At 51.4% G+C, this 25,840-nt stretch overlaps 9 protein-coding genes across 9 annotated transcripts; 3 read left to right on the top strand and 6 right to left on the bottom strand.

Moving 5' to 3' along the window:
- Positions 1–276: 276 nt before the first annotated feature.
- glfB (UDP-galactofuranose transporter) lies at positions 277–2,197 on the bottom strand. Its single transcript, XM_073755643.1, has 5 exons — positions 1,684–2,197; positions 1,556–1,623; positions 1,267–1,490; positions 806–1,213; positions 277–753 (listed from the first exon to the last, which is right to left on the bottom strand). Exons 1-5 carry the CDS (start codon positions 1,812–1,814, stop codon positions 385–387), a joined length of 1,200 nt encoding a protein of 399 aa, XP_073618012.1. The 5' UTR covers positions 1,815–2,197; the 3' UTR covers positions 277–384.
- A 2,570-nt stretch (positions 2,198–4,767) lies between these two features.
- BDV17DRAFT_257310 (protoporphyrinogen/coproporphyrinogen oxidase) lies at positions 4,768–7,172 on the top strand. Its single transcript, XM_073757174.1, has 6 exons — positions 4,768–5,145; positions 5,221–5,290; positions 5,344–5,424; positions 5,500–5,850; positions 5,913–6,338; positions 6,389–7,172. Exons 1-6 carry the CDS (start codon positions 5,063–5,065, stop codon positions 6,980–6,982), a joined length of 1,605 nt encoding a protein of 534 aa, XP_073618013.1. The 5' UTR covers positions 4,768–5,062; the 3' UTR covers positions 6,983–7,172.
- Positions 7,173–7,608: 436 nt separating this feature from the next.
- Positions 7,609–10,078, bottom strand: BDV17DRAFT_257317 (uncharacterized protein). Its single transcript, XM_073757175.1, has 4 exons — positions 8,920–10,078; positions 8,416–8,843; positions 8,139–8,348; positions 7,609–8,091 (listed from the first exon to the last, which is right to left on the bottom strand). Exons 1-4 carry the CDS (start codon positions 9,596–9,598, stop codon positions 7,999–8,001), a joined length of 1,410 nt encoding a protein of 469 aa, XP_073618014.1. The 5' UTR covers positions 9,599–10,078; the 3' UTR covers positions 7,609–7,998.
- Positions 10,079–10,342: 264 nt separating this feature from the next.
- Positions 10,343–13,227, top strand: BDV17DRAFT_22472 (kinase-like domain-containing protein). The gene is made up of 2 exons (XM_073755674.1): positions 10,343–12,727; positions 12,788–13,227. Exons 1-2 carry the CDS (start codon positions 10,637–10,639, stop codon positions 13,133–13,135), a joined length of 2,439 nt encoding a protein of 812 aa, XP_073618015.1. The 5' UTR covers positions 10,343–10,636; the 3' UTR covers positions 13,136–13,227.
- An 815-nt stretch (positions 13,228–14,042) lies between these two features.
- On the bottom strand, positions 14,043–16,530 carry BDV17DRAFT_22448 (Zn(II)2Cys6 transcription factor). The gene is made up of 3 exons (XM_073755664.1): positions 15,788–16,530; positions 15,188–15,722; positions 14,043–15,132 (listed from the first exon to the last, which is right to left on the bottom strand). The coding sequence occupies exons 1-3, from the start codon at positions 16,233–16,235 to the stop codon at positions 14,205–14,207; spliced, it is 1,911 nt and encodes a 636-aa protein (XP_073618016.1). The 5' UTR covers positions 16,236–16,530; the 3' UTR covers positions 14,043–14,204.
- A 100-nt stretch (positions 16,531–16,630) lies between these two features.
- Positions 16,631–19,028, top strand: BDV17DRAFT_257326 (uncharacterized protein). The gene is made up of 3 exons (XM_073757176.1): positions 16,631–16,733; positions 16,814–17,488; positions 17,542–19,028. The coding sequence occupies exons 2-3, from the start codon at positions 16,967–16,969 to the stop codon at positions 18,688–18,690; spliced, it is 1,671 nt and encodes a 556-aa protein (XP_073618017.1). The 5' UTR covers positions 16,631–16,733; positions 16,814–16,966; the 3' UTR covers positions 18,691–19,028.
- Positions 19,029–19,273: 245 nt separating this feature from the next.
- Positions 19,274–20,880, bottom strand: BDV17DRAFT_257328 (putative serine--tRNA ligase DIA4). The gene has a single exon (XM_073757177.1). It carries the CDS (start codon positions 20,859–20,861, stop codon positions 19,380–19,382), a length of 1,482 nt encoding a protein of 493 aa, XP_073618018.1. The 5' UTR covers positions 20,862–20,880; the 3' UTR covers positions 19,274–19,379.
- A 212-nt stretch (positions 20,881–21,092) lies between these two features.
- On the bottom strand, positions 21,093–22,760 carry BDV17DRAFT_297351 (glycoside hydrolase superfamily; the record flags this gene model as incomplete). Its single annotated transcript, XM_073763477.1, has 2 exons — positions 21,093–21,378; positions 21,431–22,760. The coding sequence occupies 2 exons, from the start codon at positions 22,758–22,760 to the stop codon at positions 21,248–21,250; spliced, it is 1,461 nt and encodes a 486-aa protein (XP_073618019.1). The 3' UTR covers positions 21,093–21,247.
- Positions 22,761–23,331: 571 nt separating this feature from the next.
- On the bottom strand, positions 23,332–25,708 carry BDV17DRAFT_257331 (putative MFS sugar transporter protein). The gene is made up of 3 exons (XM_073757178.1): positions 25,687–25,708; positions 24,362–25,459; positions 23,332–24,152 (listed from the first exon to the last, which is right to left on the bottom strand). The coding sequence occupies exons 2-3, from the start codon at positions 25,337–25,339 to the stop codon at positions 23,523–23,525; spliced, it is 1,608 nt and encodes a 535-aa protein (XP_073618020.1). The 5' UTR covers positions 25,340–25,459; positions 25,687–25,708; the 3' UTR covers positions 23,332–23,522.
- Positions 25,709–25,840: the final 132 nt, after the last annotated feature.

Here is a 25,840-nt window from a genome sequence, read left to right on the forward strand (position 1 = left end):
TAAAGTAGTACAAAGTGGGAAAAGGAAAGAAGAGTCCCGTCTGGAGCCTCGTGCTCAGTCGTTTCAGACACGAAGGCGGCGGTGGGCGTTCGCTAGGCACAGACTGCATTCCCTGCATGAGGCTGCACCTAGACGCGCTCCAGAAACCGTCTTAGCCAAGGGGAATTAAAGTTTTGGGGGGTAAAAAAGGCCCAGGAATTCTATGGAGGCCGTAGAAGTGAAGAGAGAAAGTTTGCGAATAAGTCCAGGAAAATTTTGTCGTTCAACATCTCAACCTCGCCGAAGCATGCGCACCGACTCGTGTTGTCTTGCCGTTGTCAATTTGGGACGAACAATCAATGACAACACCGATGCAACATTGCGACATTGCTATACAGCAGGCACTTAGGCATTGCCAGCAGTAGCACCACCGAGCATGCCCTTGACGTTGGCAACAGACTCGGGGGCGTAGCTGGGGGCCATGGAGCCAACAAGCAAGAAGCTGCTGAGGAGAGCAGCACCAATGATGACGAATCTGCGCTGGGCGGGGTGAGTAGCACCGTACTCAGCCCAAGCGCGGTTGGCCTGGCTGGTGTATTCCTTGATCTTGTCACCACCAAGCTTGTAGTAAACAAGACCAATGAGAGCAATGGAGTAACCAAAGAACTGGAGAGCAGTGACAGGGGTGCTCCAGATCATCATGGAGGCGACGACGAGAAGAATATCCTTGAGAACTCCGCAAAGAGTCATGACCAAAGAGGAAGTCTTGCCGATCTAGATTTGATTATTAGTCAAAAGTCAAGCGGTAAGATTAGAGGATTCTTACCAAGAAGACAACGGAGACGTTCAGCATGAAAGCAACGACAGCGTTGGCCAGAAGGGTCCAGACACCGACGTTGTAGATGTGGTCCATGGTCAGAGTAGGAACCTCAAGGAAAAGAGCAGTGACACCGTTCATCACAGCGCAGACGGGTGCAAAGTAGTAAAGTGAGACAAGGGGGTCCATCTTGTACTCGGCGGAGCTGAGCAGACGCTGAACCATGACCAAGCGGGTAGCCTCAAAGATGATACCGGCAATCTGGAAGACGAAACCAATGAAAACAAACTTGATCTCTCCGAAGGAAGCGATAACAACACCAATAACAATGACACTGACGTTGGTGAGGACCTTGAGGTTGACGGGAGCCATGCCCATGCCCCAAGTCGCAAGCAGAACAGCCACAGGAGTAGTCGCCTAAGAAGTTATTAGTATGCAATGTCGAATTTAGCGAGTATGTCCATTCGCACCTTAAGCATTTGGATGAATGCAACACTGAGATACAGGTATGTCATGTTTCCGCAAATCAAACTCAAACTGAAGAAGATACCGATGGGAACGATCGCGCGGAGGTAAACACGGCCAGTCATCTTAACGGTCTTGCGGCCATCAAGTAGGGTTGTAGTGCGAGCGAGGACCTGGGTCATGAAGGTCGCGAAAGCCAAGTGCCATGTCGTGAGGATGATGGGGAATCCTAGAACAGAGACGGTTAGCGAGTTGCTCCGTAGATATTCGACGTTTGTAACACGTTGTACTCACGGAACTGAGCGTAGTCAAGGATGTGCTTGTTGAACAGGATGACACTGGAACTCAGAGCAATCCAGGTGCTGTAATGTCACTGTCTTAGTACTGCTGTTTTCGAATTCTTTGATACAAGCTCGACTCACGTAACGTAGACTGCAGGGTGGAAGGTCGGCTTCGGGGGCTCCGACTTCTCGGCGGCCGGGTTGACGATAGGCAGAGAGGGTTCCGGGCGAGAGACCTCGCCGGAGGTTCTGACCTTCTCTTCGTTGCTCATTTTGAACGCGCGGGCTTGATCGGATAGGAAGCGTTGGAACTCGAAAGGTCGCGGCCGTGAGAGGCTGCCTGAATTAAACTGTGCGGAGGCCAGGGGGAAAAGTGTCTAAGAATAAAGCGGGAAAATGGAATACAGAACGCGATAGAGCGAAGCTATTAGGAGCGAGTCAAGAGAGGGTTAACGAGTGTGTCTAGAGTTGGACGAAGCAAGCAAAGGAAGAAAAGAAAAGGGACTGGGAAGGCAGTTGACCGGAGGAAGGTGGTGGGTGAGGAGGAGCAGGAGGGTGGGAAAGTCTGGCTGGGAACTTGCGGTTGAAGAGGAAGAGGCTTGGGCTGGGCTTGGAGGGGGGCAAGACAACGGCCTTGAATAATCTCCTGTCGTTGGACCGAGCGCGGCACAGAGTGGACACTCGTCACTAGGGGAGTTCACTGGCAAGCTGGAATTGGGATTGGGAAATACCTGAGGCGATGGAAAATTGGAAGCAGAATGGAAGAGCAGCAAGGGCCCACAGCCTGAGAAGAAGACGCCTGTCTTTACGGAGATCAAGCGCAGGTGGCCGCAGATGATGAATTGATATGCTCTGGGGCGTTGCGAGTGGCCGGAAAACACAGAATCATTCCTGATGCTGCTTGCGTACGTACGACGCCTGCCCCCCGTTCCGGTGTTAGTTCAAGCCCGGAACCAGTGACCAGTGACCACCACCCTGCCTGGTTACTCAGTCAATGATGCCCTGGTTTCGGCCTACGTATACACTTGGGGGGCGTTGTTAATATTCCTGCAACTGGATCTTAGAAACATTCGGCTGCGATGAGGGCCGTTTCGACTGGGGTTTGGGGCAGATGAGATGCTGATGCGTCTGTCTCATTAACCAGAGATTGTGAATAGAGTTATCCGTCAAAAGGGTAAAGGCTGGAACATCGTGACGACCCATGGATGAGGACAGATTGGCTTCACACTTCAATCCTGAGACAAATTTCTCGACCTGTTGAGAATCCGTTTCACCTTCAAAGTCTAGGTTCCTGTTTCTGCGGTGTGTGGGTCAAGGCAAATATTATTTAAAGACCATTTCGCTCGTGGCGAGTGTCAATCAAGTCCCACAGCAAAATATGGCCTCGTCCATCCCCTTTTTGACTTATGGTCAAGGTCTTGAAGTCGCCTCAGGACCCTGACAAGACCGGCTATATCCCGCTCTCTTTGCCGTGATCTATCCGGGCTCTGAAAGACTGCGTCGACCATCATTGCCCGCGGATTACGAGGCTGTATCAAATTAACAGCGCGCTGATCAGCATTTAACAATTGGACACCGACTTATTTGGGCCAGGGCGCATTACGCGTCGCTTCATGGAGCCAAGCGCTCAGTTACCCGCGCCAACGGGCACTTGTCCCATAGTGTCCCCGCCAGAGTCCCTGGCCAGTGGAGATTGCACCAGCGATCTGACGGCTAGGGCCTTACGCCATCACCTCGATTCGATGGCGAGAAGCGGCTATCCAAGCTGTGCATCGCAACTTGCAGGGGTTCGGCCACAAGCTGCGTCCTGCGGCCCCTACCACTGACGGCATGCCAAACGGGCCAACGGCTCAGCTCCTAATCGCTGAATATTTACCCAGATTTCCAGTTTGCCCCATGGTGTCAAGACGGTGAAGGATGTCCGTGCTTATCCCGTAGAGATCCCCAAGTTCTCGCGCCCTCTTCCCCGATCTTCACCAGCGGCATGGGAATTGCCATGCGCGACGTCAACAAGTCCGCTCCTTCGGCTGATAAACGGGAGGTTTGTCAGATTCGGGACTGAAGATCTGCCTTATCCTTCCCTTTCAGGAGCGACAATCAGTGGGCCCCTCACTGTAAATTGTGTTTCCGGATTTCCGCCTCACATCAAAGCAACTCCCAAAGGCCAGCATCAGCCTTGAGGGCGGGCACCGATCAACTGTTGCCTTGACCATGGCCGAAGGGGTACGTACCCTTACTCCATACCCAATCGACCAGAGACGGAATACTCCGCCTCCTCTTGTCATCGTTTCAGGATGCGTATGCATTCAGATTCAGGACTTCAATCTCTCGAAAGTCGAAAACCCAAGACGACGGGCCTAATTGACCAGATATGCACCGTCCAATGTATCTGGACACACCGTCAATTGTCAAAGAAAGAGGCCAATGTGGCACAAGACGCTCGAACGCCACCCGCTCATCGTCTCTCAGCTAATGCAGATGATTTGATAGAGAACTCAAATACTGAGGGCTGTCCCTTTGTGCTTGGGACTACCCAATTACAATAATGAATATATTCGAGAATGAGGATTTAGCCTCTCAAACACTCCGAAGTAGACGCATCAACGGCCGTCTGTGGCCACACTGAAATACCTCGATGGGCTTGATTGTCATGTGTTTGACAGCGGGCGTTGTCAATGTCAGTCGGATTATCGATAAGAGATCTATCAAAGTATGCTCAGGGACAATCTCCCGCTTCAGGGTTCGCCAGCCTCTCTGAGTCTTCCAACATTCCTTGGCCAAGCCATCATGCAGGTTTCGCGTGGGCCCAAAGTTCTCTCGAGTTTATCGAGGGGCAATCCATACAGTGCGCGTCGAGATACGTGATAAGCATCAGGGCCTTGCCATAACCAATAACAGCCAATATGCAGCGGGTCATCCACCCGATATAATTTCCCCTGGCCAGGAGAATGATTCCTGTGAAGCAGAGGCATCCAACGAGATACCAAGGAGAGCGCAGATGCCGCGAGATGACCATGGCCCGTGGCCACCAACTCCAAGAAGAACATCAGTTGGTTCAGCTACCAGAAATCAATACCTCGGAGACCCAGTCGGCGACTCCAGAATCTCGAACTTTGCAGTCTGGTTTGGTCTCCCCCTTTTTCGGCGCAGCCCTTTCCAAGGCTCAAACGCAACCGTCTGGATGCTGGAGTGGCCGCGAATCACCAGAGTTGCTCTTATAATTCTTATTCCAATTTTAATTTTTGCAATTCCAGACAATCCTGCGTAAGAACGGTGCTTGAGTCGTAGAATTCGCACTTGGAGTCGAAATTTGAAACTAACCCCCCCACAGCAGTCCAGCCAGCTTCGTCACGTTTTCCCAGCGCCCAGGAGTGCAGGAGCCAGGAGTGCCCACTGCCCACCGCCCGCCCGCAGAAGGTTATTACCAGCTGTATCTTTCCCTCACCGTCTTCTCCTTCCCCCCTCAATCCATCCTCCTCTCTTTAAATACTGCAGTTGCGCTGCAGCTTCGCCTTCTTCTATGCTTAGCCTAGCTCGCAAGACTTTGAACCGCGTTCCCAGCTTTCAGGATATCCTACAAGGCAGGATGACCCACCCAGATATGTAAGGAGCTCCCCTCTCTGCGATGCAATCTCAGGGGTTTGAACCATTGAGGCTGACCTCCCCTTTCCACGACAGCTCTGTTGACGTTCTCGTCATTGGCGCTGGCCCAACTGGTTTGGGTGCCGCGAAGCGTCTCAACCAGCTCGTACGATCTGTCGTCCCAATTGCGCGCTACACAATCCTCTAATTCGCCTGCAGAACGGCCCCTCGTGGCTCATTGTTGACTCCAACGAGACCCCCGGTGGTCTTGCCTCTACCGATGTCACACCCGAAGGCTTCGTATGTGGAATCCCCGCGTCACGAAATCGGACAATTGTTGCATGAAGAAAACCTGTGAATCTAACACAATTGCAGCTGTACGATGTCGGCGGCCACGTTATCTTCTCCCACTACAAGTACTTCGATGACTGCATCAACGAGGCTCTCCCCAAGGATGAGGACTGGTACGAGCACCAGCGTATCTCTTACGTCCGCATCAAGGGCCAATGGGTTCCCTACCCCTTCCAGAACAACATCTCCATGCTCCCCAAGGAGGACCAGGTCAAGTGCATTGACGGCATGATTGATGCTGCTCTTGAGCACCGCGTGGCCAACACCAAGCCCAAGGACTTCGACGAGTGGATCGTGCGCATGATGGGTACTGGTGTTGCCGATCTCTTCATGAGACCCTACAACTACAAGGTCTGGGCTGTGCCCACCAAGAAGGTGAGTTGATTCTCTTCGGGCTTGAATCTAGGAATTCGTCTGTACTGACTTTTGGTCTCCAGATGCAATGCGCTTGGCTCGGTGAGCGTGTCGCGGCTCCCAATGTCAAGGCTGTTACCACCAATGTCATCCTTAACAAGACTGCTGGTAACTGGGGTCCTAACGCTACTTTCCGTTTCCCCGCTCGCGACGGTACCGGTGGTATCTGGATCGCCGTTGCCAACACCCTCCCCAAAGAGAACACCCGCTACGGTGAGAAGGGCAAGGTCACCAAGGTCAACGCTAAGAACAAGACCGTGACCCTGGCCGATGGCACAACTGTCGGCTACCAGAAGCTTGTTTCCACCATGGCCGTGGACTACCTCGCTGAGCAGATTGGCGACCAGGAGCTGATCAGCCACACAAAGGAGCTTTTCTACTCTTCCACTCACGTTATCGGTGTTGGTATCCGTGGTGCTCGCCCCGACAGAATCGGCGACAAGTGCTGGGTAAGATATTCTTCCTACTCCTAGAGCTTTACAAATCTGACATTGAATAGCTCTACTTCCCCGAGGACAACTGCCCCTTCTACCGTGCCACTATCTTCTCCAACTACTCTCCTTACAACCAGCCCGAGGCCTCCAAGAAGCTGCCCACCATCCAGCTTGCCGACGGTTCCAAGCCCAAGAACACTGAGGCTCAGGAAGGTCCCTACTGGTCTATCATGTTGGAGGTTTCCGAGTCTTCAATGAAGCCTGTCGACGTCGACAACCTCCTTGCCGAGTCCATCCAGGGTCTCGTCAACACTGAGATGCTCAAGCCCGGCGATGAGATCGTCTCCACCTACCACCGCCGCTTCGACCACGGATACCCCACCCCCTCCCTTGAGCGTGAAGGCGCTCTTACCAAGATCCTGCCCAAGCTCCAGGATCTTGACATCTGGTCTCGTGGCCGCTTTGGTAGCTGGCGCTACGAGGTCGGTAACCAGGACCACTCATTCATGCTGGGTGTCGAGGCCGTGGACAACATCGTCAACGGCTCTGTCGAGCTCACGCTCAACTACCCTGACTTTGTCAACGGCCGCCAAAACACTGAGAGGCGTCTGGTTGATGGTGCTCAGGCTTTCGCTAAGAAGAAGGCGCAGCAGCAGTAAAAGATTCGGGAGTTCTCTGTTCCAGCGCTTGATGGTTATTGATAGATCTATGTTGACTTTAATATTGAATGATTACCACTAAAGGAAGATGGCGGATGAGGGATGAATACACATTTAGATTAGGATAATGAAATTTCAACGGCCTGAGGCCTTGGTTTACCCTCATTGTCTCTTTTCGCAGCCTCATACTTCCATTCCAAGTTTCATAGTTGAAGCGATGTATGGAGGAAATTATTAGCATATATAAGTGCCTCTCAATAAATGTCTAATCTTGTTATGTCTGTTCACCATATGATGCACGTTGGTCTCTACGGATATCGGTCGGTTTGGGTATATTCAAACCACGACGGCCCAGCCCCTGGGGAAAGCTTTCCGCCCATGGCAATACTCTCCTATCCGCGATGGCCTTGATTCACGAGGATTCATCACCATTTTGGGTGTCAGCCTGGACTATGTCTCTTCTCCCGAGAGTTGCTACTTTGTCCTTGGCCCGGTATTGTATTTTTAAATTGAGAGTCGGGGGATATAGCGAGTTTCATTGAACAGACTATTAGGCGGGCAAACAACGTCCAGCACCTGGGCTATACAGCTCGGTCTCTGTACGTCTACGTGCATCTCTAATAATTGGCCACTGAAATTGCATATTTATTTTCGAATTAGTGGATTTTTTTAGCCCTCATGGGATACTAGGGATCATCCTACGAAGGTCTCCTCTACGAGCAATGACCCTCGATAACAGATACAACGAAATCCAAGCCATGAGGATATGAAAGATATGAGAAGCCCCCTACTCGTTAAAGCATCTTTAGTACTCATGGACAGTCTCCGGCCAGTGTCCAAGCGCCGGCTCTGCGACCTCAACCATCTTCTGATGCTGGGTTGACCCATCCACATATCTTTATCGTATTGGATGACATGTCCCTCAAGAGATCGCTTCCAACTGATTAACCAACCAGGACATAAGGCAATTGACGAACTCGCCTCGGCAAGGCTAAAACTCGAGAGTTGACATGAGCCTACGGTGCACGATCGAGCTCCGTTATCAACCGATGAGCGTATTCTTGGAAGACAGTAGCATCCAGCAACGTTGGATGAACGAGTTGGTCACGCTGGTGAAATCAGTCGCGCCTTTGTATAGCAGAGGTATAATACGAACCTCATTTCCACCTCCTCTGCCCCTGCCCGCCGGTAGATAGATGTGACCCTGCATGCCTCTGCGAATCTGGTTCGTCGCATCATATGCCGGAGGATCAGGCTCGGGAAACATGGCCGAAGTGAAAAGGTCCTGCCAGTGCCGTGGAGAAGTTGGCTGCGCGTCCTCTCTTGGAACAGTGTTTTCTTGTTCAAGCAAAGTATGATTCTGCCCCTGGGCCATTAACGATTGTAAGCTATCTCGTGAGGTGCCGCATGGAGTGTTTCAATGAAGCACTTACCGGTAGGCGATGCGTTGGTGAATCCTCGGCATATCGTTCTATAGGTGATACCAGATCAGGGTCGGTCTGAGTAGCTCGTGAGATTGTGCTAATGACCTTTATGTTCATCAGTCCCACTGCACGAGAGGTATCCCGAATGTTGCCTACAGTATCCTGGAGAGTACTCGAGCAACTCTTGGTTGAGTCGTTGTTGGCTTCATCCGGGTTCGAGGATTGAGGTGCAGGACTGCCGGAGTTGGGTGTTATCTCAGTCAGACACCCTTGAGCCTTGGGCTCAGGCGTGCGAACATTGGATTCAGACTCATGCGGTGCTTTGGTCGACTTCGTTTGACGCTGGCGCTTCATTTCTGGAGGTAGAGTTGCCCTTGGACCCTGATCGATCCCAAGGCCATGGGGCAGCCAGGGGGCTCTGTAGGTGCGGGGATTCTCTAAGAGGGAATATTGTGTTAGGTTGGATTGAGCAATAGACAGATGGCGACTGAGGGAGTTTTTCAGAGCACCCACCTTCGCGTCCAGAAATCCTGACAGGAAGAGCAACTATTGACGAGAGAAGACTAGCAAGACTGGCCTCTAACACAACTAAGTCCGTTGGTCGTGATGACCCCAAGCCGGGCAAGGTGAGTGAAGATGAATTGAGGTGGCTGTGTTGCGATGCGAAGGCACCCCGCAGCCTTGTGCAGTCCGTCCTTGAGACAAAAGGCAGTGGGATAGGGGGGCGAGGGTGAGCACTTCTCACAGACTCTATGGCAGGCTGTGTTCTCCGTAGTCTCTCGGATCTAACAACAGCGAGAGAGTTGGTGTTTGGTCTTAAGGGCGAGGGTTCAGGTGAAGCGAAGCGAACAGACACCGGACGACGATACGGGAGTCTTGAGGAAATGCCAGTGCCAGTGCCCGTGCTGGTATTTTGGTTGCCTGAATCAGTCTCCTGGACATTGCCACCTGCCAGCTGTTGAGGCTGAGTCTCGTCGCACTCCGACTCATAGTACGTTTCAGGCACTGAGAAGGAGTCCGAGTCATAGAAGAGCCCGTCCTCATCGTCATCCCCGTCGTAGCTGTTGCCGGACCCTGTGCGCTGTCGATGCCACTTGGTGAGCTGATCGTTTCGAGAGAAGATGCTGTCGATGTGGTAGCAGAGATCGTCCTCAGTGAGAGTAACACGCGTGGGTCTGAACCGCAGCATCATGGTGGGTGATACCGAGGCTCTACATATACGCAGTGGAAGGCCATTGATACCAACAGAGACTACAAATGGTGGTGGTGGTGGTTGTGATGGCAATTCGTCATCATGGAAGGAAGGCGCGACGGTGATTTCCCGAAGAGGAAGTTGTATGGGCCACGCCGGAGGAGAGTTTCTGCTGGCTGACAATCAGTCAGACAATTTATAGTTCGATGCACTTGGATGGCTGTTGGTTATTGTTATTGTTAGCAGAGACAAAAGCAAAGACACTGCAAGACAGAGATGACGAGCAGTGGAGAGGCCCAGTCATGGACGAATGCCTCTGCCTAACTAAGAATAACAACACTGTTAAGGCTCATCCTCCACCACGCTCGCCCAAGCAGACTCGGCTGTCTGGGGGCCAGCTGCTCCATAACATCATTCAAATAATAATAACAATGCTGATGGAGGAGTAGTTTAATGCTAATAATAACCGGAGCACTCGAGGGGCTCCTACCAGCACGACTACCAGAGGTTTTGGTTTAAGCCGTTTAATTATCTCTCCGCTCGAATTCCTCCACTTCCACTCTCTCCCTCCAGTCTCGCTCTTCCTCTCTTTCTCTGCTCCCCCCTATCGGCATCTGCTGTCGCTCGCTTTTATCTTTCGTTTCCTGTACCCTTGTATATCACCTTCGCAGTGCGCTCTATTTTGCACTCGGCTCATCGCTCAACTCCTCCGGCCCTGGCCTGGATCATGCATTGTCCGCCCCGTCTCCGACCGCCGCCATAGTCACCATCGGCCTGCCCTCTCCTTAGCCTGTCCCTTCAATCGATACTGGGGACGAACTATTTTTCCCGAACCGCATTCCCGCCCATTTCTCCAACCTGAGAATCCTATCGAGCCGTCGTGCTGTTCGAGCTCCAGGCTACGCAACATAGCTCTTCCGTTCCACGTTCATCCGCCTTCCTCCTCCCCACATAGCCTGTCCCTTTCGGTTCGATCGATAACCCCTGATCTGGCCCGTCAGCATTATATTATAGAGCGTTTGGATTGTCGCGCTCAGCATGGAGGGGGATATCAGCCTCTCCCAGTCTCTGGGCGGGCTACGCATAGCAAACCCGGACAATGCATCGCTGCATTCGTCCGAGGACGCCTCGACTCCCGCCGCTTCTACTGCTCCTCCAGAACCTACAGCGTCGGAGGATACGAAAGACGAACCGACGGTGAGTGAGCCACCGGCAAACGCAGTATCGCCGTTTCCTCCAGCCGACCATCGAATGTCATATCAGTCATACCACCCCGATGTCCAACAGCAACCCGTCTCATATTACTCCGCTCCGCTCCCCTCGCAACCGCAACATCCCCCCCCTTCAAGTTCATCCCGCCCTGTATCGACGTTATATGCAAATGGAGGTGCACCAAGCTCGGCCGTCCGAGAAGGTCCGTATCGGATCCGAACCGATTCTGCCGCGTCTTCTGTTTCCGAAAGCTTAGCACGCGCTGAATCTCGCGGAGGTTCTGCGGCTTATCAAGCTGGAGTGCCCATCCGTGATAACTCTCATAGCGATCGCTCTTATCATACGGCGCAGATACCTTCGGCGAACGGGGCTGCGGTGATGCGTCAGCCATCTCGGGCGCGCCCACCCGGCACCTCACAACTATCGGGGTCACCTTATGGGGCAGAAAATGGCCCAATGTCAAGCAGCAATGATTGGCAAGAGCGTGGAGCCGCCGTTACCGTGAGACAGGAGATTGATGCTAATGGGAAGCCGGTCGCGAGATATATCAAGAAAGGGGTTCGGGATTTCTCCTTTGGCCAGGCCCTGGGTGAGGGTTCCTACAGTACCGTTGTACTTGGAACAGACCGACAAACTCTCAAGGAGTACGCCATCAAGATCCTTGATAAACGACACATCATCAAAGAAAAGAAGGTCAAGTATGTAAATATCGAGAAAGACACCTTGAATCGCCTTACCGATCACCCGGGTGTCGTCCGATTATACTATACATTCCAGGATGAACGCTCGTTATATTTTGTCCTGGACCTCTGTCCGAACGGCGAATTGCTCGGCGTTTTGAAACGGATGTCCACGTTCGACGAAGAGTGCACCAGATTCTACGGCGCTCAAATACTGGACACCATTGATTACATGCACAAGCGCGGGGTTATCCACAGAGACTTGAAGCCGGAAAATGTCTTGCTCGATAAAGAGATGCATGTCAAAGTCACTGACTTTGGTACGGCAAAAATACTGAAGAGCCGACAAGCTTCCCAGAACTCGAGCGGGATACCGTCACTGGACTCGGAGATACCTGACGTGGAGCGTGCCAGCTCGTTTGTTGGTACAGCTGAGTACGTCAGTCCCGAATTATTGACTGACAAGAACGCGTGTAAAGCGAGCGATCTGTGGGCTTTCGGCTGTATAATCTACCAGCTTCTGGCGGGCCGACCGCCCTTCAAAGCCGGCAATGAGTACCTGACGTTCCAAAAGATTGTTGCGCTAGAATACGAATTCCCTCTAGGATTTCCCAGTATTGCTCGCGACCTCGTCGAGCGTCTTCTCGTCCTTGACCCGGCACGCCGTCTTCCGATTGAACATATTAAGAATCATGAATTCTTTCAGGGCATCAATTGGGGCACAGGCCTGTGGAAAGAGAAGGCTCCGCGATTAAAGTCTTACACTCCTCCGCCTCGTGAGCCTATCAAACTCAATGGGGGATCCGAAGGAGATAGTTTCCCGCCCAGCATTAGCACAGCACCTTCCAATGCGAGTTCTCGTGCGGTGCCCAGGCTGATCACTGAATTGCCAGCACCCAGTCAACTTGACATCGAATGGTCTCCAGTGTTGACAAAGAACAACGAAAGGATTCTCAAGTTGGGCAATCTGGTTGTTTTGTCTTCTCCAGCCTCCCACAGTCCAGTTTCCAAGCATGGTGAATATGAGGCTCCCAAAAAGTTCTCCCGTTTCTTCGGTGGTAGCACGACAAAGAAGCGGCAACGGTTAGTCATGATCACCTCGTCCGGTCGAATAATTATGGCTGCTGCTGGTGGGGATGAGAAAAAGGCGAAACTGGAACTGTCTCTGACCGCGCCGGGAACCCATTATCGCACCTCTACTGATGCCAAGGGTGTCTCATGTTGGATCGTGGATACGGTGAGGATTTCTCTTTTTTTTAAATCCCTTAGATATGCGTATTGACAGGTACATGTATAGCGCGACAAGCACTTTGTTTTCGAAGAGCCCAAGCCGTCCTCAAGCAATGCAGGCACGACCGCTTTGTCTGCACAGGAATGGTTGGACGCCCTCGACCGAGCACGAGACATGGCTTTGTCGCAACAACAAAATGGCCCATATTCTACCGACGATGCATTCCGTGACCTATCATCTGGATTTTCAAGCCACGCCAACACGCTGGACCGAGCTGCGGAACCCTCCACCGAGGCTCCTGCTCCTGGGCGAGCAACCCTTGTCAAGCATCAAGGAACCGATTCCGATTCTGTCAAAGGGAAAAAACGTTTCAGTCGCCGCCATTCAAAAAACGGCTTAGCCGCGGTCTTCTAGGGCATTCATTTTGTCTTGATGTTTTTTCTGAACGATATCCCCATTAGTTTCGTTTCCCGTTGTATACCTCGTTTTCCCTCTTCGCTTCCTGTTTTGGAGCCGCGATGGTTTCGGCGCAGGATCGCAGCATCCTGTTCACCGTCATCTCTCTGAAATATACTTTGATCTTCTTGTTACCTGCTAATGCCGGTGCTATATTTGTCACCCCGTGTGGAATTTTCATCGGCGATGGGCCTCCAGACACTGGACCCTTTCCGCACTCTGTATCTTTCACCAACTATCAAACGTCTCCCCGCCTTCACAACCCAGGCGCATACATTTCATGAACTCCATCTAGGCGTCACTACCTGTCTCTTTTGTATTCTTTCCTTCCACTACATTGTCTTGTCTCTTGCATCTGAACCCGAATAACCTCCTTCAGTGACGCACTTTGTTTACCTAGTCCAGCGTTTGCTTTTTAACTACCTAGTCTTGCATCTTACAATCATGAGCGATTTCCCGTCCTTTTCTTCTCTTCTCTTTCTTTCTTTATCTGGAAAACATCTCATATATCCTTTCTTTTCTTTCCTTCTCTTTCCATTCTCTTCCTGTTTTCTTCCTGTTTTCTTTCTTGTTCGCTAGTTCCCACCTTCATCTTCACCGTCATCTCGATCTTGATCTTGGTCTGGCTTCCAACGGTTGATCTTACTCTTAGTCTTACATTGACTGCTGCATTTAGATGGATGGAGTACTGGGTCGTATTCATTGACTTTTGCACGTCTATATTTATTGTTTCTCTTTCTTTAACCCCTTGGCATATGGGTTTCATGCTATACTATCCTACCTAACCCCTCTTTTCTTTTCACATCAGATATATATATATATATACATCAAATATGACACGATATAAATCATTTGTTATGGGACAGGGGCAGGGGTCTTGCTTCACCCTTCCGCTGAACAGTGCTTTACTGAATATATGCGAATACACTCAGAATTTGAGAATATAGGATCATATATACATTGTCAGGTATTTCTATGAAACGAAACTGGCAAAATGTACATGATAATAGATGAATTTATAACGTGGCTAGATAAAAAGCCAGTCAATCCTAGAATCGTCGAGTTCCTGAATCCAATCAAAGTCATCATCATCGTAGTAGTAACCGTCACCGGGATTCGGTGGAATAGTAGTGGAGGGGGTATTGCTGGTAGTAGTGGTAGTGGTTGGAGTATGGGTGAGTGAAGGCGATCGCGAAGCCGCAGAATAGAGTACATGGTCTGATTCCGCACGGAACCTCGACCTCGACCTCCCTTCTCTTCTCGAATCGCGTTTCCGCCACATCATAGTCAGGACCCAAGCCGCGTTGCGGACGTTGACGCTAGTGATGTGGAAATACAAGGTGCGGAGAATTTCGAGCACGAATGGACGCTGGGAAGCATCTCGGCATTCGGCGCCAGCGATGAAAGAAGGCCAAATGAGGCACTTGAAATGCGGATCGGAAGTGGGTATTAGGGAGAGATGGTGGATTAGAATAGCTGCAATTTCCGCGTGATCCGGGGGAAGCCCAATTGTTGTGGAAATAGTTGTTTCGCCGGGCCGAGGCCGAGAAAGAACTCTGGTGGCGTACAGATATACAGCGGCCTTGTATATGGTGGCGAGGGCAACTCGCATGGAAAGGTCAGGGAGCAAGAGATAGCTTTGGAGTGATTCGGCCCAGGCGACAGGGTCAAATTCTTGAATGTGTTTAGGCAGGTTTTTGGGGCAGTGCAGCGGATTTGAGCCTTCAGGGAGGTAGGCGGATGGGAAGACAGTGCGTGGTTGGGAGTCAGGCTCGTTGCTAAGCTCAAGGTCGAAGAACGCATGGACGAAAAATATGGATTCAAGCAAATAAGCAGGACAGCCAACCCATGAAGTTTCTTCTAGACGTTTGAAGGCCGGTGCGCCCATTGCAGAAGTGTAGAATGGCTTCGAGAGAGTACCGGGTCTCGTCAAAGTAGCTCCCATAAGTTGGATGCTACGGAAAGAGTGTTAAAAGAGCCGCAAGTTAGGGTGCAGATAACAGAACTCACACTAGGAATCCATCGGTAGTGAAATCGTCAAGCCAGTTTATCATATTTTGTGATTGGTTTGATTTATCGTGTTCCCGGTTCTGTAATAGTCGCTTTGCCCCTTCTAGGTGATATTTCCATGCCCCATGACCGGACTCAATGGCATCCATCAAGGCAAGAACCATAATCGCTGCCAGCGTCTTATTGTCATTTCGCAAGACTGGATCAGATATGTCCTGCGACAACTGGTGCAGTGCACGTTGCTTGAGCCCTAGAAACTGCTCGTAGAGTCTTGTAAACGAACGTAGAGACAAGGAGCTTAGCTCAGCCGGTCCTGTGTCTTCAGGGCGGGACGGCATGTCAGTGGTTGACAAGCTCTCCCCAGGCCAAGGCGTGGGAGAAAACTCTCCGTTTGCCAGGATAACGTAATGCAAAGCGCCCATGGCGGCGAGAGAGTGGGCAATGACAGGTGAGTTTCCGACTAGTGGGATGAGGTCCCGGAAAGGGTTCTTGACGTCGGAATACAGCGAAAGATATCCAGCAAGATTCTGATTGACTGCCAGAGCAGAGACCATCAGTTAGACAGCACAACACTATAAGGTGATGCGGTGGACAACATACAGTGATTGATATAAAACCTGGTCAAGGGATTATAGTCCTGAAATAGAGGATCTACCAGCACCCATGGCGTCTGAGAAGAAGTGAAGGGCACAACGGCCTCCTGGGAGGCCGTCGTTGTCGGCTCTGGGCCGTCCGATTTCAACTCCTCTTCAGGCAGGGGTTGGATATTGGTCGACGACGACGGCTCGACATTTCCGGAAAAGCTGGCAGAGGAGACCACAGACTGGTGAAGCCCGTCATGAACCTGAGCATCGTTGTTGTTCTTTTGGGAATCGCCGAAACTGCGACCCATCATCTTACCCCGACTAGCCACCCCACCCTTGACCCAAATCAGTGGTTTCTGATACCCCAGACATTCTTTCCCCGCATTTTGACATTTTCGACATGTGGGCAGTCCCTGATCGCAGATGATGCGGCGGCGACGGCAAGTATAGCAACCTTTGCTCATGGCGTTGCAGCGGCATAGAAGCACTGAACGGTGACTTCTGGACTAGAACATCCGAGCATGGCACAACCATTCGCCATTCTTGGAAGAATCGGAGGAGGGACGACAATCTCGGTTGGCTGAAACCAATGTCAGCAGATAGAGCGCCAGATAAGCAAGCAACGAGAAACGGCAGCAATGAGAAAAAGCAACGAGAGCAACGAGTCAGTGGCAGTCAAGTCCTAGAATCTTGAAGGAGGAAAGAAAAGCGGGATTGGAGTCAGCAGCCAAGCACGTGGTGATAAGCCGATAAGAAAGCTTATCAGTTACCGGCCTCGAGGGTCTTACCATACGTACGGCCTGTGTATGATGGGATCTCGTGACTGCAAGCCGAGTCGCTCTACCACCACCACCAATCCTCTATCAACAAATCAATCAACACACTGCACTTTCTCCTGATTCCGCCACCACCATGGATCTCTCCTAGCTGGAACTTCTGGAGAAAGTCGCCCTCGGTTCTTTGTGAGTTCTCCAGGGGGTTTGCTACCTTGCTCCACCCCCCAACTCTTTATTTACCAGTTACTAACCTCAACTATACAAAGTACCCGCAGTCCTGGTCCTTCGCTATTGACTTAAGCATCCTCCTCCCTCTCCTGGCGGAGCCCGTCATCCTCCACCTTACTGTGTGTGCGACGCCTGGTTCATGACGCACCCAGTTCGCTTTTTGGTGTTTAGTCACCGCGCAGTCTTTTACCATGCCAACAAAGTCCACTACGTCCTCTGAAATGGTTTCCCAGGCTCAAGTGCTCGATCGTTCTGTGCCCGCGCAAAGCGCCCCATCGTCCGCGTCGCATCAATCCCACCACAGTCGCCGACATCGTACGAGTCGCTCACATCACGGCGGACTAACTCATCAACCTCAGAATGACTTTCCGATCTTCACCCATACTGGCGATGTAGAGTTAGTGATACGGGCCGGTCGCCAGGAGAACCGGTACCTCTTGCACCGACTCATCCTCGCGCAATGCTCCGGCTTCTTTGAGACCAGCACCCAGGAAGAGTGGTCACGACAGACTGCGACAGGCCGACAACCCAACAACCCCGACTCGGGCACCTTGTCTAGAATCAGTGAAGACACCTCGTCGCTCTCCAATGGCTCTACTTTGGCGCAGTCGGACGTCGGAGTACCTCCATTGACGCCCGAGAAAAAGCGATGGCGGTATGAACTCGACTGGGAAAATCGAGCGGAGGATGAGGAACCAATACTGGTCCAAAAAGTATGTAGTTTGCCCTTGCGCATGGGTTGACACGAGCTTACACGATAATCTAGCCTCCAAGCGCTTCTGGTGCCATCGCAAGCCATTTTGGTCCATATGCGAAGCCAATGACCAAGCCGTCAAGCAATCATACCGGATTCGCTCGTTCTATGGCAAACTTGGCCGGCCTGCAGTCCGCTATTCATCTGCCACATAGGTCGAGTGCGGTAGCCGCGGCTGCAGCAAACACCGCAGCCAATGAGATGAGCATGGACCCTACACTCCGTGATTATGACAACCTGTTTCGGTTATTCTATAATCATCCGCCACTACTTAACACCATAAACATCGCTACTGCATACGCAGAATGCAAGGCCCTTCTAGCCCTGGCGGATATGTATGACGCCTTACCCGTCACTGGTCCCCGCGTCGACCACCACCTCTTGGGCTTTGGGTCCCGACTCTTCAAACAGATTGCCAAATATCCGCCAAGCTACCTCAAGCTAGGGTACCTGGCGCGAAGTCGTGTCATATTCTCCGAGGCCCTCATTCATGTTGTCGGCCAATGGCCAACTGGACAATCAACCCTCCGCAGAGGACCGCTTCCACCTCTCGTGCTGGACATTATCGAAGATAAGTTTGAAGACCTGGAGGACCTTAAGGCTCGCATTGAATCCAAACTTTTGCGCCTTACCCTGACCACTTCCCGGGGTGAACGTGTCACACCACAGAATGCCTACTTGGACTGGCTTGCTGTTTCTCTCTTTCGACAATGGCTTGTCGACAGCACTACCCCACCTCCTTTGCCAATCCTCAAGAATAGTGGACCCCAGGGTCACAACCGCGCAGCATCTACAACCACATCCACGACTCTATCTGCGTCTCGACCGACGGATGCGCCGACCACGGCCACGACAGCAACTTCTTCGTCTCGCGTCTACCGGCTCATTGGCTCTTCCTCGTCGCAAGCCTATCTCGGCCACGAGGAACTGAAAAAGTTCCTCAAGGTCCACCCAACAGCGTCTTCGGAGTCGCTATACACCCGCGAAGTGCTCAAACGATTCGAACGCAAGATGGACGAAATCAAACGGCTGGCCCGTGAAATCATCAAACCGCTCATGCGGAACTTTCTCGAATTGGATTTAAAGGGAGGTGAAATCAACGATACCATCCCTTATCTCACATGCATCAGAGTTGAAGACGAAGATATCCCCTGGCAATGAATTACGACCGTTCGAACGACCGATATGACACTCAATGCTCGATACCCAGCATTCCGTATTTTGCTTCTTATGACTTACGACCTCCGCTTCGGATATGATACTTGTTGGCCATAGTACATTACAGTATATTGTCCATTTCGGCCTTTTTATGCACCACTTTTGACACGTCCATTATCTGTTACCCCAGTTTGATGATGTGATGACTTTTGTTTGTTTCTCGCTTGGGCTTTCTTCCTCTACCATGCTGTACGAACTTAGCATATGGCGGTACTTATTGCTGGGTTTTGACAGTACCATTTAGCAGTCAGAGTTAATGTACAGATCCTTGAATGACTAAATATGAGCGCTAAACTACTAAATGACACTGGCTCAATTGTAACGAGCGTTCGCTTGGCGAGTATTAACCTGCGGGCTGCCTTACTTTGCAGGCTCTGCGGCCCAACCCGGTGTAACAGTTGGGGTATGGTTTTTCTACGGTACAGATGCCTTACTATATAGCGCTGCATTAGTAGTAAGGTTCAAGTATTGTCTGAGCCATGCATAACGACTTCTAAGAGCTGGAATTAAACTGGACATAGATGGTCGCTGACGTAGGACGTAAGTAGTTTACAGTACTTGTGACATAATTATAATTATATAGATACTATAGCACATATTCGCCGGCGTATCAAATCCCCAGTCAGGCTCATTTACTTCCCAATAACCTCCTGCCCACCCATGAACGGCCTCAACACCTCAGGGAGAACAACTACCCTGCGCGCTGGATCCCACCCGTTCTCCAAAATAGCAGCCAACACCCTCGGGACAGCCATAGCGGTTCCATTAACGGTATGCGGGAAGCGAGACTCCTTGACTGTAATCCCGCGCACGCGAGTGCCCAGTCGTCGCGATTGGTAGTCCGTGCAGATTGATGCAGAGGTGACTTCTCCCCAGGCTTCTTCGATGTTATCGCCATTGCCACGCTTCCGGGACGGGAAAAGGGCCTCGATGTCGCGCTTTCGAGTGGCGCTGGCGCCGAGGTCGGAGGTTGGCATTTCGAGGATGCGGCAGGGGAGGTTGAGGGATGTGAGGATTTCTTTTTGGACGGTTAGGAGGTTGTTGAAGAGGTCGGTTGATGTGGGAGATGAGTGTGTGGATGTGTTATCCGCCCATCCGAACATCTCGACCTTGGTGAATTCGTGCACGCGGTAGAGGCCCTTTGTGTCTACGCCACGAGAGCCTGCCTCGGCGCGGTAGCAGCGGCTGGGTCCGACCATTTTCAACGGGAGAGTGGCCGGGTCGAGGTCACGGCCAGCGTGCATGGCGGCTAGAGGGATTTCGGCGGTAGCGGCGAGAGACCGTTGAGGCTTTGCCTTGTCTTTCTCTGCTTGCTCGATGGCCCATATTTGCTGCTCGCTGTTTTGGTCGCGCGGCTGGAAGCCGCATGCGTCGGCGACGTAGGAGTAGACGACTGAGGGTGGAGATACGGGGTTCCAGCCATGGCGGCGGGCGACGGAGAGGGAGTATTGGATTAAAGCTTGTTCTAGGAGGGCGCCGTCGCCGGTGAGGAAGTACCAGCCCCAGCCAGTTGTTGTCGCGGCGCTCGCGAAGTCGATTAGACCGAGCTCGGTGCCAATGGAGACGTGGGAGCGCGAAGGATCGCGGTTGTGGACCCAGGAAGGTGGCGACTGAGGGTCGTAATTGAGGTATTCGATGAGGGTTGGGTCTGCGCCGACGGGGGTATGAGAGGAGGAGAGATTGGGTAGGGAGAGGGCGAGTTCGTTGATTTGATCGCTGCAGATCGACTTGCGGTTTGTTAATTCGAGAGATTCTTCTTTCAATTGCTGGGCCTCGGCGCGTAGAGCGGGCTCTTGTTCCTTTTTCTTCGGATCGGTGGCCGGATTCTGAAGCCTTCCAATGGTCTTCTCGAGTGCTTTTATTCGTAAACGGGAGGGCATAAGCTGATCGTCTATCTGGCGAGCCTCATCGGAGAGTTGCTGGATCCTGGAGGGGTATTCGGCATGCGCGGGATAATTCCGGTCGCGACAGTTTTGCGCATAGAGCTCGGGGTTCTGACGGACATGCTTGACGTCGGGGACAGGTTTCGGGGCGGTTGGGGGACGCACGGCGGAAATATATGAGCGGCGAGACAGCCTGCAGTAGATGCAGACCCTTTGCGAAAGCGGACGCATCTTTATTTCCTAATTGAGCCCGATTGAGTCGAGGTGAAGCTATCCAAAGGATTTATTGACATCAGCTGATAACTGCCGCTATACACCGTATTTGCACGTGCAACCATTTTTACGCCTCAGGCAGTAGTTTCACCCCATACCGAACGAACTCGCTCTACTGGTTCCAAAACGAATGTCAGCTATCTCATTTACTACGTGAACCGCATAAATTTCTAGATTGTGGTAGTCTATGCATACAGCAAGCCCCAAGACGCGGGAATCCAGTTCTGCTCCTTTAGTTCTACCTTTTACTGCCTTTTTACTCGTCCAGGTAATACTTAGTAAGCGACATGCTCAACTCAAGACCAGTGTCCGATCCAAGCACTGCTGGCAGGTGAATACTACCATCATGAAGCGATTAAATGCTCAAACAGGGCCTTCAGATAAAATGCAGACTTCTTCGGATATCGTGTCTTCTCCGGAGAATCGAAATCGACGAAAGTGCTGCCGAATCGATCTGAATAGCCTGCTGCCCATTCTACATTCTGTCAGCTCTGACAGGAGACTTGATGGAGGTACTTTGAACATACCCCAGTTGTCAGTGAAAGTCCAGCAAAAGTAGCTCCGAATGTCGACACCATCCTCTTTCACAGCGCGGGCCAGGTTTCCAACATATCCCTCGAAGAAGCGGATCCGGAAAGTATCGTTAAGCACTTCTGGGGTGGGAGCTGTCTCCCCTTTCGCGGTCGTGCCATTCTCCGTAACATAGATGGGGACATGATACCGATTCCAAATCCAATTCAGCAGTTTTCTCCACCCCTCTGGAGCCATCCTCAACCAAGGAGTATCAGACTCCTCGCCACGGGAGATACCCTTACTGTTCGTGTCATGGACAATAACATTTCCCTTGTGGTCATTGATATCCGGCGGTGTATCCTTGTGCTGCACGAAGAAAGTCGTGTATGAGTTCATACCGTAGAACTCCGAGCTCCCGAGTACGAGCTTCGATTCTTCAGGCGTAAAATGCGGCAGACGGTCGCCGAGCTGAGCGCGCATTGCTGCTGGATAGTCACCGGTCTTGTATAGCGGGTCTGCGAACCAAGCTATCTCGAATTCGCGGGCTCGCTCGGCCGTGGCCCGGTCTCGCGGGTCTTCTTCATCATAGGGCTCTGACCAGTTTCCGTGCAGTGTTATTCCGATTGTTCCCTTTTGTTCCTGCTGGAATTCTTCTCGGTATAGCTTTGATGCATACCCGTGGGCCACAAGCTCGGTATGCCCTACGATGAAAGGCTCAGTAGACGAGTCGCCCTCCTCGTTGAGGTCTCGGTATGAGGACCTGGCAGGGGCATGTACGCCAGCCGCATAACCAGCCAGCGAGTAAACTCCCGGCTCATTGAAAGTAATCCAGTGCTTTACCTTTGGCCCCAACCTCTCAAAGCAAACTCTTGCGTACCGAACAAAGTCACGAACGAACCTCTCCTGATCCAACATACCCTGATACCGATCCTCCAGCGCCTGAGGAACATCCCAATGAAAAAGCGTAACAAATGGCGTGACACCATTCGCCAACAACTCATCAATCAAATCCTGATAATACTGAATCCCCTTCTCATTAACCGGATCTTCAGCGCCTCCAAACGGGATAATCCGCGACCAACTAAGCGAGAAGCGGTACGCATTGACGCCATAGGTCTTCATCAGAGCAACATCTTCCCGGTAGAATTCGTAAGACCTCACCGCATCATCGGCATTACTGTCATCCTTGACTTTGCCGGGCGTGTGCCCGAATGTGTCCCAGATCGAAGGCCCTTTGCCGTCTTTGTTCCATGCTCCTTCGACCTGCGGCGCTGCGGTTGCGTAGCCGTGATAAAAGTCGCTTCGTAGGGCGCCTTTGAGGTCTTGTACTGCGGATAGGGTCATGGTCGCTTTTTGATTCTTTTAGTTGTGGTGTCTTTTCTGCTTGGCAATGGTCGTCCTGAAGTGAGTGAGGCTTGCTATAGAAGAGCTAGGGAAAGAGGATCAGCATTTTTTGCAAACAACACCTTCCACCTTACACCTGAGCTTTTGGTCTTCTCATCGGGTAAAAGCAGCCTTGGCTTCGAATCCGAGTCGATGATTGTTGGAAAACATCCTTGGGCATTTTTCCAGCGGGGTCTGAGAGGGGCTGCAGGTGCTTGATGAACTTGTAAGTCGGCAGGGGATACTAAGGAGGTCCCTCGACAATATCGCAGATGATGCTTGAGTTTTGGTGGGGAATACGTCTCCAGATGTTCATCTCACCATAATCTCATTCACGGCCCTGACCATCCAAACGACCTATAACACCCATCCACTAAGTGTGCTTGATTCCTATAACGTAAGTACTATGACTGCCCCTGGTCTTGGCGATACCGAGTAAGCTCGCCCTGACAACAGTACCATGCCGTCCAGTTCAGAGTTACGGTCATGCAATGATAGGTTGACCTTCGCTGCTTTGATGGTGTATTAGCTGATTGAAGAGCTATAACAATGGTTTTCGATTTTGTGATTTAGATCTCACGTCCTAGGAGGATACCAATATAATGAAAATTGGTATAGTAAGTCAGCACAAAAGGCAGCAAAGCCTCACGAAGCCCAAGACAAGCTAGTCCGCCAATATACTCATAGGTTAGCGACACAACCATGAACGAATTATGAACAGTGTCAAGCAGGCCCCGCCCCCTCAACCCGTGCTATCTCCCTCTTCGCCTTGTAAATATCCTTGCTCATCTTGACAGGTGCAACCCCTGGCGTTTCAAACACCGCATCAATCTCCTCAAGACTCAACCCACCTGTCTCTGGAAAAACAAAGTAGCTAGCCACTAACTGCAAAGTGTTATATGCTATATATACCACCCAGATCTTATATCCAATCTTGTCAATGCCCACGGAGATACCGTACGTCTGCACTGCACCTGCTGCACCCTGGATCAAGCCATACAGACCCATACCCTTTGCGCGAAGCGGTAAGGATAGAAGCTCGACAGGGTACAGGTTATGCATTGTGGCCACAAACGTGGCTGAGCAGGCCTGGTATAGGTAGATCCAGAGGATTGTGAGTGCTGCTGCGGCTTTGGTGCCCGAAACGTCGTACTGCCAGGAGGTGATTGTTGTCGTTGTCTGGAATAGAATCATAGTACCCAGGCCCAAGAATATCATGGTGCGACGGCGGATTCGATCGATAATTAGGGCCCCAACCGAAGTGAACACAAGATATGTGGCTGTAGTTCCAAGTTGAATTCCAAGCTGCTGAATTGGTTCGTCTATTCCGATTGTCTCAAGGGCTGGGACCATCTGTTGTTTGGAAAGACTTGATTAGCATTTGTATCTAATAGAATACTGACCGTTATCATGTCACATGCGACAAAAGCATCTGGGATAGTATCTAAGATCTGAGGACATAGTCTGCAGCCCTGTCGAGGTCACGTGACTTAGGGCCAGCTGCCCCCTTCACCTATCTCGACACCCTGGACGAGTAACTATGACGATGTGGATAAACTCACGTAGTAGGTTATAATAGCTCCGCCTGACCATGACTGGAAGCAGCTATAAAGTATTAGGCACAGAAGTCGGTATAAGACCACCCTTTTGATGAAAACCGAATAATCCCACCACTTCTGGTGGCCGGCGCGGTCGTTCTCGATCGAGGCTTCCATTTGTGAAACGAGTATGTTGACAATCGGCTGATTGATGTCACCGCTGGTTGTATGGTACTTGGCAATGATATGCCTGGCTTTCTCGCGCTGGCCGCGCATGACATACCAGCGAGGTGTTTCTGGACAGACGAAGTAGATACTCAGGCAAACAAGGGCGGGGAAGACCATATTGAGATAGAGGGGAAGCCTCCATTGTAGGTTTCCGCTCATGGTAGCAATGCCAATCATTGCAGCATTCATTGACAAGCTACCGATCTGAAAACAAGCACCGAAAATACCGACTAGAAGGCCACGAAGGTGAACAGGCGAGATTTCGGCCATGTACTGGGAGCTCGAGAGTAAAGCAGAGCCAAAACCCATTAAAAAACGACCCCCCATAAATACCTGCAAGTCAACCGAGGTGGCCTGCATGATTGAAGCGATGACGACAATGAGATTGCCGATAAAGTTGACGCTCCGACGGCCGATGACATCAGATAGAGCGAGAAAAGGGGCGCCGCAAACCATGCCAATATTCATCAAAGCGTTCATCAGACCGTAGGTACTCCCCGAAGTGCCGAATCCGAAGTAATCATGCCAGCTATCATAAGCGTTGATCCCTGATATGACGGCCCAATCGACACCATAACCCGCTTGATTGCAGCCTTGAACAAAAAGGATAAGGCACAACCGCACTCCGGCCCAGGACCACATGGTCAGCGATTGCTGAGAGAGCCTCCAGACATCTTCCTCCGTCAGACTTGCGAGAACAGCCTCCTCCACATGGTTGGCACTCTTGGAGGGAAGGTCTGTCTCCACGGTATGTGCTGCTGGTTTTACTTTCATTTTGCTCAGAGGGACCAGTTAGCAAGTGGTGCAGTTGTGGACTTCAGCGACGAGAGAACCCAGAACTGTCGTCCATGGTAGGGGAAAGGGCTAGCATAATTATATATGCATGTCGATTTTCTTTGGCTTGCTAATCCCATCAGCTGTTTTGGCCATGGTCCCCTTCTCTGGGGGGTTATATTGAGGGTGGCGCTCCGAAATAAAGCATGACCACGGGAAGAAGAGCCAAAGCCGGCCAGGTTCTGGATTTGTCCATTGTTGTCTGTCTCAAATTCCACGAATTCTGGGCCGCTGGCATAGGGCAGAGATTAGCCGGGAAAGAGACAAGCGCTAGTAAATAGGCTCACATTCTGGGGAACAGGAATCCCCGGGCTCAACAAGCAACTAGATTGGGATGGTAAAGCCCTGATTCTTTTTTCCGGGGTTGAAGTCTTGGTGGCCTGACAGGACCGCAAGTGGGATCAGTCAACGTGCCGCCAGCCGCTAAACAAAGCCAAGCGG

Source organism: Aspergillus undulatus, assembly GCF_047715775.1.
Source record: "Aspergillus undulatus strain CBS 261.88 unplaced genomic scaffold BDV17scaffold_11, whole genome shotgun sequence".
Lineage (NCBI taxonomy): Eukaryota > Fungi > Ascomycota > Eurotiomycetes > Eurotiales > Aspergillaceae > Aspergillus > Aspergillus undulatus.